This window comes from Spea bombifrons, chromosome 1, assembly GCF_027358695.1.
Source record: "Spea bombifrons isolate aSpeBom1 chromosome 1, aSpeBom1.2.pri, whole genome shotgun sequence".
NCBI classification, from domain to species: Eukaryota; Metazoa; Chordata; class Amphibia; order Anura; family Pelobatidae; genus Spea; species Spea bombifrons.
The window spans coordinates 13,757,265-13,767,979 of NC_071087.1; the positions used below are offsets into that span (position 1 = coordinate 13,757,265).

The 10,715-nt window shown below is 42.0% G+C and overlaps 1 protein-coding gene across 1 annotated transcript; it reads right to left on the reverse strand.

Moving 5' to 3' along the window:
- Window positions 1-4,217: 4,217 nt before the first annotated feature.
- GRPEL1 (GrpE like 1, mitochondrial) lies at window positions 4,218-8,304 on the reverse strand. The gene is made up of 4 exons (XM_053458258.1): window positions 8,148-8,304; window positions 5,334-5,487; window positions 4,888-4,969; window positions 4,218-4,609 (listed from the first exon to the last, which is right to left on the reverse strand). The coding sequence occupies exons 1-4, from the start codon at window positions 8,219-8,221 to the stop codon at window positions 4,263-4,265; spliced, it is 657 nt and encodes a 218-aa protein (XP_053314233.1). The 5' UTR covers window positions 8,222-8,304; the 3' UTR covers window positions 4,218-4,262.
- Between the last annotated feature and the right edge of the window lie 2,411 nt (window positions 8,305-10,715).

A 10,715-nucleotide genomic window follows, 5' to 3' on the forward strand; every position in this document is an offset into this window, starting at 1 on the left:
GTATTTTCCTAAATCTATTATCCGTGGTCTGTAGTATGTACGGAGGCCGTGCTGGATGATGAGCCGAGCTCCTGCGTCATTGTGACGGAGCTTTGCCTCTTCTTTCTGTTGATACCGTGTATTGCATTCATCGTTTTGTAGTTAAATGTGTGACATTTAAACAAACAGCTTAAATCCATCCCCGTTGTCCAGGTTCTAAGTGCGTTTCCTCTATATATCCCTTTGGTTCCATAGATGAGAGAATTCTATAGGTGTATCTGTGCCTAATATATGACAATCCAGAGGAAGCTCAATCTGCCACCATCTCTCAAACCCTCCGCTCCACGGTCTGTGCATTAAATACCGCACGATGGAGGAGAGCGATGTGTGTGTGAGATATATATGTATGTGTGTGTATATGTACACGTATCGGAAACCCATCTCCTTTGGACACCGTCAGGAGCAGCCACGTTAACCTGTTGCTGCCTCCTCTGGATAGCAGTCTTTTGAAGGTGGGGCGAGAAGTTGGCTAATATGCTAATTTCTACACTTTGTGCCACAGCGCTCTGCATCTTCAAGGCTTTTAAACCAAACATCTCCAAAACAATTACACGATTAAGTTCTAACTGGATTTAGTGAAAGTTCTGCGTTCTATTCAGTTCCGGAAAGATGATTTTTCATGAAGTCTGTGGCGTGAAATGGATCTTGGCTCTCTTGTCACAGCTCAGTTTTATTTTTTGGCATTAAATATACTATTTAATTTCAGATTGCAGTTAGTGTGCCCCTTCACCTTGTCGCACATTTCATGTTTCTTGGGAATTGCCTTTTTCAGGGCAATATTGTGTTCCGTTACGTGGTTATTGTATTTAAACTGAGATTAGTCGCTTTAGATGCCCTGGTCACACCTGGTTCGGTTTTGAGAAGTTGTTGTGTTGGCTGCTATTTAGTAAATGGGTTGATCCAATTTACCCCCTTACTGGGGCTTGTGGCCACTAACAGACCACGATCCTGATCACGTTCTGTCTAAGCCCGCAGCAAACAAGGTGCATTGGAAGTTGGCTCGTAACGTCTAGAGGATGAGTAGGTTCTGTTGCCGAAGGGCGATAAGCAGTCTCTTGATGTTTTTGGGACATCAGTAGAAGAAAAGTTGCTGGCATTGTCATTGTTTTCGTATACTCAGGGCTGAAGTGCTTGTATCTAGCTATACCTTCTAGTGTGCGGTTACTTACCTAAAATATCAAATTAGAAGAAACCTCACAGACTCCCTGTTTAGGGCCAGCGGCATGAACACTTCACCGGTGGGATTAAATATTATCAGAATTTCTCTTTTGGCTCATCCTGCCAGTCATGTTCCATATTCCTAGCCGAGAAAGTGAATTCACCGTAGGCTCCCTGTCACAACTAATGTGCTTTAAATAAGGTAGTTCATCAATGATATTATAATTTGAGAGCTAGAAAAGGCTGGCTGCTCTATTGTCGCAGAGCCTTATCACGCGCTGTTCTGTAGGAGGTGTACTTTTTAAGACACTTCACTCTTGATCGTAAAGCACAGGACTGGTGTTGGGCCACCGATGTGCTCTTTAAAAGCCGTAGGTGATTAGGCTTTGCATTAGATAACATTTCATCTGTAGGTTTTATAGAAGCCAGCTGACTGCATATAAAGAGATCCCACAACTAAGACTCCCAGATGTTCCACCACGATGAATTTGGTGGCACGCGGTACATTCAGCGCATGTGTATATATGTATATTATATATATACACACGCCTGCATATATATGCCATGTATGAAAAGGATCATTTTCTTCTGAAATTTGATGGATGTTTGGACTATGAATTCTACATCAGTTTTATATCCATTAGAAAATAGTTCCCCCTAGGAAGTGGCCAGGTGCTTGCGGACATCGAAAAGTTTATGGAGTTATTTATGCCGAACTATCATACGCGGCCGAACACCAGATCCAGACGATTTGTTGTGCTCTGTTTATTGTTGGATGTTTTTCATGTTGATGTGTGTGGGGTACGGGTCAGAACACTTTTCATATAAACTTTTATACATTGTTTCCGTGTGAAACCTTTTTTTCTGTTTCTCATTTCCAGTTTCTGTAACTTTTTTTTTTTTACACTTTTGTTGTATCTATGTATCGACTTGTATATTTTTTAAAAATACTATTTCAAGTGTTTGCACAGAAATTAATATTTTTATTATAGATTTCTTTATACAGTGTGAAGGCTACACTATTTTTTTCTCTTTTTCTAATAGTTTTTAGGCTCAGATAACATTTCTTGGCATTCAAGACATTTTTTAAGGAGGGGAATATCAATCTGTATCGAAATAACTATAGCTTGTTCTTATATAATGCAAACTGTGACTTTGAATATATAGGAAAAAAGGTTTGATAAACCATTGCCTCTCCCTGAGCACAATTTATTTTTTTCCTGTTTGGACTATGAAAGCCATTACACATTTTGTTTTATAATTTATTGTTTTGCATCCAATATGAATACAATATATGTATATGCATTATTTCTTTTTGTATGCTGTAATAAATTGTTTCTGTGAAACTGATAATTCAGTTCTGCGTTTTCTCTTTTGTTTTAATACTTTACAGGAGGGCTCGTGTCAGACCTGCGCATGAAGTTACCCTAAAGTCTAGACAGTGCGTAGAATATGCTTCATGGCTGCGGAGCTCCCATAACAGTTGTTTGACCTTTTAGTTACTTCCCATGCGCTATCCCACCTTGCAGTTATTTGCTTTTAATAACTGGCATTATAAGGAGTTCTAGGTTTAATTTCTAGACCCAAACCGAATGGGAAAGTGAACTGGGTGTTAGAATTTAGTACATGCAGCACTCTTGGGTAGGAGAAACACAAGGAAAATGAAGATTTTTTTTTTTTATTTTGTGCTCAGTTCAATATAGTACGCTCAAAGAGATTACTGTCGCCCACATCCCTTGTAAAGATATCTGTGGGGTGGTAAAGGGGGGGAAAGGCATATTGGGGGTTTATCCAGAATGCCCCTGAGCATTTGGTAAACTGACATGTAAATTTAAAAGGACCACACAGCTCTCGTATGCATCAAAGTGGACGTGATGATTCAAGTGTCTCTTTAAAGGGAGCAGCATTCTACATTTAGGTGGTTATACCTTTTAATTTAATCCTTTGCTTCTACCTAACGGTGGCCTTAGAGGCAAGAAAGCCTTTACGGTGAAAAATCAGACCCTGAGCCTAGGCAGTAGGGTGGGGAGTGCTGCGTCAGGGGCGATGCCCCTTCGTACTTGCCATCTTCATTAAAGGTGTAGCGGCGGAGGTCACTGACACATTGTGTAATGCTATTTGGCAGCTACGATGGCATAGACAATAGATGGGGACAGAAGTCATACTAACAGCTGTTTTAAAGGCACTGGTAAGTTTGGGGGTGGCAGATTTGATAAGATGTTTGGGGCTAAAGCTGGCATTGTGGGAAGTGGGTAATATGTTGAAGTTAGAGGAGCCCTAACTAGGTGGAGTGGCTGCTATAGACTGTGGGGTTAGAAGTGCTATGTTTAAGGGGAGGGGTTAGCAATATATAGTGACACCCACCGAGGGACAACAAAAACTTCAGTGACCCTAGGCTCGAACCTGCTCAGACAGCTACATTTAAAGCTCAAGGGGACTAGGACACAACACATTCTGCTTTTAGGTTGGATACTTAATGAAAGTCATTCTAGAAATTGAACTAATACAACATTACAGTAGTAAACAACAAACAACTGCCCCAGAGATCAATGTAAAAGTATAGGGGCAATAGCTACTTTACTCATGGACATTTGTATGATGGGTGTATTACATAAATCCTCAGAGTAAGGCAGAACTTTTTTTTTTCCTAATTATGTTACTCCAAGCAACTATATAGTTTTATTTGATGAATATATATATAAAAAAAAAGATGTTTCATACAAACTAGAATTGTTACTTTACAAGCCACAATAACAGGTTAATAATTAAGCGTTACTAGCCAAAGATTCAGGGCATCACCACACCATGTACCTCCACCGTACAAAACGGAATCTGACTGCTTTCTTTTCCTTCTACAATTCTAAAGAAAAAAACTATTGGAATGGAAGAAAGAGCTGAGTAAATGCAGAACATGGAAAACATGACCGTTCGTGTTCTGCATCTGTTGTGAAATTACAATAGTCATCTTCCTTAAAGTTAACTATGAATATGGAATGGCAAATAATTATATATCCTGGGCATTTAATAAATGTACAGCCTTTATTTTAAAAATAAAAAAAATACAATTATGGTCCTTTAACTACACCAACTAAGGCAGGCCTCAAGGTGCGCTCATGGAGTTTATACCCAACTTTCGTTACCAACGCTACTGTTCCAGGCTCCTTCCCTTCTACAGGGGCGTGAAACAGCGCCTCGTGTTCATACGGGTCAAACTTGGCATTTACAGGATTTAGTTTGACTACCCCATGCTTTTTAAACACTTTTTGCATCTGTACTTCAGTCATGACAAGCCCCTCATACAGGCTCTTCAGGTGAGGATTATCATCTTTGATCTCTTCTTTAGGGACACTTTCTGTTGCCTTCTCCAATATATCTGCAACCTCAAGAAGGTCCTTGCAGAATCCTTGAATCCCTAGGAAAGGGAATTATTTTGTTACATGCAATTCTTTCCATAATTATCAGAGTTTGCATTAAGTGTCCTTTAATGTTGATAAAGAAATACGAATTTTAGTGGGTAACACCGCACCCTGGGTAAACTAGCAGTTTTTAGTAACAGCACCTGCCATGGCAAAAGGATAAAGAGCGATTGTGTGTAGCATGCCATAGCAAGGAATACTAGGCTCAGTTTTAAGGGGAAATCATTTTCTCCTGAAACTCATTCATACTGAGAATTGCATCGCTTTGACTCACCGTATAACTTGGCATCTTCTACCAGCTTTTGACTCCTCTGCCTCAAGTTTTCGGTGTCAGCCAGAGCTCGCTTATACTTATCCTAGGACAAATAGAAAGGAAAGCATAAAACAAAAATGGGGAGAAAAAAAAATGGAAAAACATATACAAATACCTCTTAACACAACCACTAGAAATATACATTTAAAACCCCTTCCTCGCCCCCAAAGCAAAGTTGAAATATAAGAAAAGATAGTATGAGCATTTTCCTCCCATAGAACATAAAATAAACCTATATACTTGTGGTGTATTACTTTTACACAGGCGTTATTCCTGAACATAAATCAGGGGGGGTCAGTCTCGCAATGGCACCATTACATTTTTGTTTCTGTTTTGTTGATTTTTGTTACATATTATTCATACTAAGTGACAGGCTATACTTCCCGATTCAGTAGGTTAGTACTCACTGTGACATCTTTCAGTTGGTCTTCAAGTTTTGCCTTCTCTGCCAGATACGGGTCAGGGCTCTCTTCGTTCTGGACTTTACTTTTATCTTCTTCGCTGCTCTGATCAGATTTGTTTTGCTGCTGAGTTGCTGTGCACAGAAGTCGTCCGCATGTCCTGCAAAGCAGCCCGAGTAAACACAACTGTTTACATAGATTGTTGAGCAACTTTTTTGTTAAACACATTCCGTCTATGGGCACAGAAAGCCCACTAATTCCACCTAATTTGTGTTTTCTGACACAGCAATGGCAAAAAGAACATTTCCAAAGGAACACAAATGCTTTCAGAATACTTATGTTATAAGGTTTTACCGCAACAACGAGGGAGATCATAATGCAAAGGCACAAATATACATACACACACACATATATATATATATATATACACACACACACACACGTTTTATCATTTTCTAATGTATGTCACTTTCTATTCCTGTAACCGGTACTTGGGCAGCAATACCTGGAATTAAGGATCTCTGCTGACAAGCACACATGATGTGGGGACTTATCTTACAATGTAAACATAATTATGTGTGTCTAAATAATGCAATAAACAGCTGAACATAATATTCCCTTTAACTTATTAAAACTCATTTTCCAGCCCTGACACGACATCCTCCTTTACCAAAGGCATAGCAAGGTCATTTCACGCAATGTATTGATTCCTATGGTCCCTCATTAAAGATTGTAGTAAAATATATTACTATCCTATAGATGAATAGTCTAAATCACATGACACAGACTGTATTGTTTCAGCAGAGAGCAGACAAGCCCCTAGAATTATGCGTGTGTGCGCAAGTACCGTATTGGCTCGGATATAGGCCGCACTTTTTTCCCCCACTTTCAGACTTTAAAGTGGGGGTGCGGCCTATATTCGGGGTCTAGTGCCCGACGCCCGGGACATGCAGTCCCGGGCGCCGGGCAGGCAGCGGGGGTTAGGATACAGATCCCCCGCAGCGGTGCAGGGGACCTGCATCCTACTCTCGGATGTCCTCAGACAGCCTCCCCTGCCAGCACTTTCCACGGGGGGGGGGTGCCGGCACGGGAGGTTGTCTAAGCGCATCGTCTGGACGGTCACCGGCTGCAGCGATGCGGGTAAACAGCCTCCGGGTTGTTTACCCGCATCGCCGCAGCCGGTGACCGTCCACACGATGCGTTTTACCTCTGCCCCCAAGACTTACCGGAGCAGACTCCTGGGTGTCTTGCGGGGCGCCGGCGGGGGACATCTTCGCAATACGCGTATACAACTTCCGGTTGTATACGCGTATTGCGTAGATGCCCCCCGCCGGCCCCGCAAGACACCCGGGAGTCTGCTCCGGTAAGTCGGGGGGGGAGAGGAGGACAGTGGTAGCATATCGGGGGGAGGAGGACAGTGGCAGCATATCTCGGGGGGGAGGACAGTGGCAGCATATCTCGGGGGGGGGCAGTGGCAGCATATCTCGGGGGGGGCAGTGGCAGCATATCTTGGGGGGAGGAGGACAGTGGCAGCATATCTCGGGGGGGGGAGACAGAGTGGCAGAATGTTTTTTGTTTTTTTTTGGTGCTTTTTAAAGAAAAAAACTTTTTCTTTAAAAAAGCACCAAACTTTTAGGGTGCGGCCTATATACGGGGGCGGCCTATATCCGAGCCAATACGGTATATATATATATTTTTTTTTTATTTATTTTATTTTTACAGTAAAACTGTGGACTTCACCTGTTGTCACAAATCCTTTTGGATGAGGCTTCAATTCAGAACAAGCGATGGAGCAGAAAGCAGTTATAAATTGCATATTGGTGTAAATATTGGGGGGATAATTTACATATTATTTATTGTTTTATATAGCGCCATCAAATTCCATAGTGCTGTACAATGGGTGGACACGACACAACAAGTAGTATGTAACATAACAATTTGACTTACAGACATGTATCCTAACTTATACAATAACAAGTTTGAATTAGGTGAGCCGGACACTGGTTTGTCTTAGTCTGTCAGTTGCAGATGTTCTAAGAAGCGCTATGGAAATCGCTGGCTCTATATAAATAAAATATGACTTATGGAATATTGTGGGGGGGTTTTTCCCCATTTATAGGGAAATTAACTATAATACACAATATAAAGTATCAGACGCTCGCACTGAATGCATTAAGACCCTGTAACCATTCAGGAATATATTAGTAGATTATAGCGTTTCTCTGAGGGCTGCTGGGCAGTCTAGTAAATGATTGCATTTTGTTGCATCAACATCTAACATACCAGACAAGCTTCCAAGGGCAACCCGATGGCCACGTGCAGAACATCCTTCCCGGATATACCGGAAAATTGTTACATAATAACGATTTTAACTTTTATTTTCCATGTGATTAGTGATGTAACTCAGTTAACTGTACTAACAGTTATTATACCGTCACTTTAGCATTTACAAGTGGAGGTTTATTTCGAGTCCCTTTAACATTTCGCTTCCGGATATAATGATAAATATCACTAGAAAGGCTGCGGTCTGGACTGTACCACAGAGGTGACATGATAAAGATGGAACAGTCCATTGCTCTGTAACATTCCTTAAAAACAGCTCTAAACGCATACGGTCATGACTCGCAGCAACTATAACGGACCGGGGATTCTAATTACTGCCATTTATTCCCTGCACGGGACAGGCTTCGAAGGGTTAACGAGCGCACGTGAGTGACCCCACCACAGAGTAGCCCCTGCAGATACCTATAAACCTAGAAGCAGCCATTGCTATAGATACACAGCACCCGGCGGCGGCGCACTTTACTCTCTTCTACTTACCGGACCGGTGTTTGCTTTGCCCGCAATAACATCCCAAAGCTCTGTCCCAAGAACCGCAAGCTACCGGCTGCCATGTTTGCTTCTTGTCACTGCACGCAGAGGGCAGCTACGCGGACAACCTAACTACACCGGCATCAGAAGCCAATCAGCGGCAGCGCCGGCGAAAAAAACCTCGCGGATACGCAAGCGTACTGACAGCAAGGTCAAGATGTGCGTCTGCCAACCTAGGTAAGGTTGGTTGACGGGAAGTTGAAAAGTCATTGAGGAGAAAGTAGGTATGTAATAGTGGGTTCATTGCTTCATTTTTTTTTCTCTCAACCGTCTTTATTTATACTAGTACATTTGACAATTGTTAGCGCGTGACGAGCTAAGGAAACTGAATCAGTCAAATTTTATTAGCTGCATGCGGTCGTTTAGAAAAACTGTCAGGAGGTACAAAAATGGAAAAAAAACAACGAAATAGTAAAGTATTAGAAACATTTCATAAAAACATTAAAAGTCTGGAATTTGATTATAATTAGAAGAAATTGTGTTTGTAGATGAAAATATTATATTATTATAATTGCTGCTGTTATTATTATAATAACCAAAAACAGGTCACACGTTTGCATGTCAGGATAGGCATGTGTCTAACCAAACCCTAAAATATGTGACACTGTGTAGTCTTTTCATGATCGGAATCGCCCTTCACCATGTTTTCATTTCCCCAAATACCCGACCTCAATATCCTTCCCCTAGTACATCTCACAAACAGCATAAAACGACCAAATAAAATAAATATACATTTATTATAATACCATATTTGCTCGATTATAAGACGACCCTGATTATAAGTCGAACCCCCCCCAAAATCTTAGGAAAAAAAGAAAAAGCCTGAATATAAGACGACTCCAAAGGAAAAAAGTTTTACCAGTAAATGTTAATTCATGTAAACTATTTTTTTAATAAAAGCTATGATTGAGAAAAATATTTTTTTTGTTTTTATTTCCAACCTGTCCCCCAGTTACGCACATCTGCCCCCAGGCTTGCCACACCAATATGGCACTGTGGCCCATGATATGCCTTTTAACCCTCTATATGCCACTGTGCCCCATGGTATGCCTTTTGACCCCCTATGTGCCACTCTGCCTCCAGAAATGCCTTATACCCCTATATCCCATTCTGGCATTTAGGGGATTAAAATGCATATTATGGGGCAGAGTGGCATATAGGGAGGTATAAGGCATTCCAGGAGGCAGAGTGGCATTAAGGGAGTTTAAAGGCATTGTATAGAGCACTCTGCCTCCAGAAATGCCTTATACCCCTATATGCCACTCTGGCATTTAGGGGGTTAAAAGGCATATTATGGGGCAGAGTGGCATATAGGGAGGTATAAGGCATTTCAGGAGGCAGAGTGCTCTATTAAATGCCCACTTAACGCCACTCTGCCTCCTGAAATGCATTATACCTCCCTATATGCCACTCTGCCCCATAATATGCCTTTTAACCCCCTAAGTGCCAGAGTGGCATATAGGGGTATAAGGCATTCCAAAAATGCCCTATGTAACACACACACACACACACTTACTTACCGGTACTTCCAATTTCCTGCTGTATTGCCGGGGCAGTGGGTTGACGTCTCCTTCTGCTGCAGCCGGAAGGGGGTGGAGTTGGCAGCGGGGGTTTGTCTGCGTCCGGTGCGGGGAACTCTGATCTCTGACAGTCGGGGAAGGATTTGCGCGATGGACGCAGACAACCCCCGCTGCTAGCCACACCTCCTTCCGGCTGCAGCGGATGTTGTCTAAGCGGATCGCGTAGACGTCAACCCGGTGCCCCGGCAATACAGCAGGAAGCACCGGTAAGTGTGTGTGTGTGGGGGGGTTAAATGGCGGGGGGGGGGAGACAGGAGGATCCAGGTCCCCTGCAGCGGTGCGGGGGATCTGGATCTTAGTCTCATAATCAGACCTCTATTTGAGGTCTGATTAGAAGACGACCCCGATTAGAAGACGAGGGGTATTTTTCATTTGCTCTGAAAAAAAACCTCGTCTTATAATCGAGCAAATACGGTAATAGCAAGTCTGTTGGGTATGTAGACATGCAACACTAGTACACACTCAACCTAGCACACATACACACACTAATAAGACCCTAAAACACACACTCACACATAGCCATACTCCGACACTCGAACTAACGCAACCAGATACACACTAATGTATCCCAAAAACACATTTTCACACACTAACATACAAAAATACACACACTAAAATATCCTTACACACATTAAGAAACATACCCAGATGCACACACCCATACTATCTAACCTAGACACACACTTTCACTTATTTACCCGAAGATATATTCACACACTAAAGTACCCATGCACAAAGATACCCAGGCCCTCACACTCACAAGATAAAACCACATGTTCAAGCACCAACACAGCTTGGCACAGACATACTCTCTTAAACATCTAAACATGCTAACATACCCAAAAATACATGTTCACACAAACATACCCAGAAAAAGACACCCCAAAGTTAGCAATATATCACTGACTGGTAGTATAAACATTATTTCATTCATTCC

Bases quoted from the DNA above. Each gene is read 5' to 3' on its own strand.
- GRPEL1 (XM_053458258.1), bottom strand. From the start codon at position 8,221: ATGGCAGCCGGTAGCTTGCGGTTCTTGGGACAGAGCTTTGGGATGTTA. The intron at 4,970-5,333 runs GTGAGTACTAAC...TATTTGTCCTAG, and splicing joins ACCAACTGAAAGATGTCACA to GATAAGTATAAGCGAGCTCT. The intron at 4,610-4,887 runs GTGAGTCAAAGC...TCCCTTTCCTAG, and splicing joins AGAAGATGCCAAGTTATACG to GGATTCAAGGATTCTGCAAG.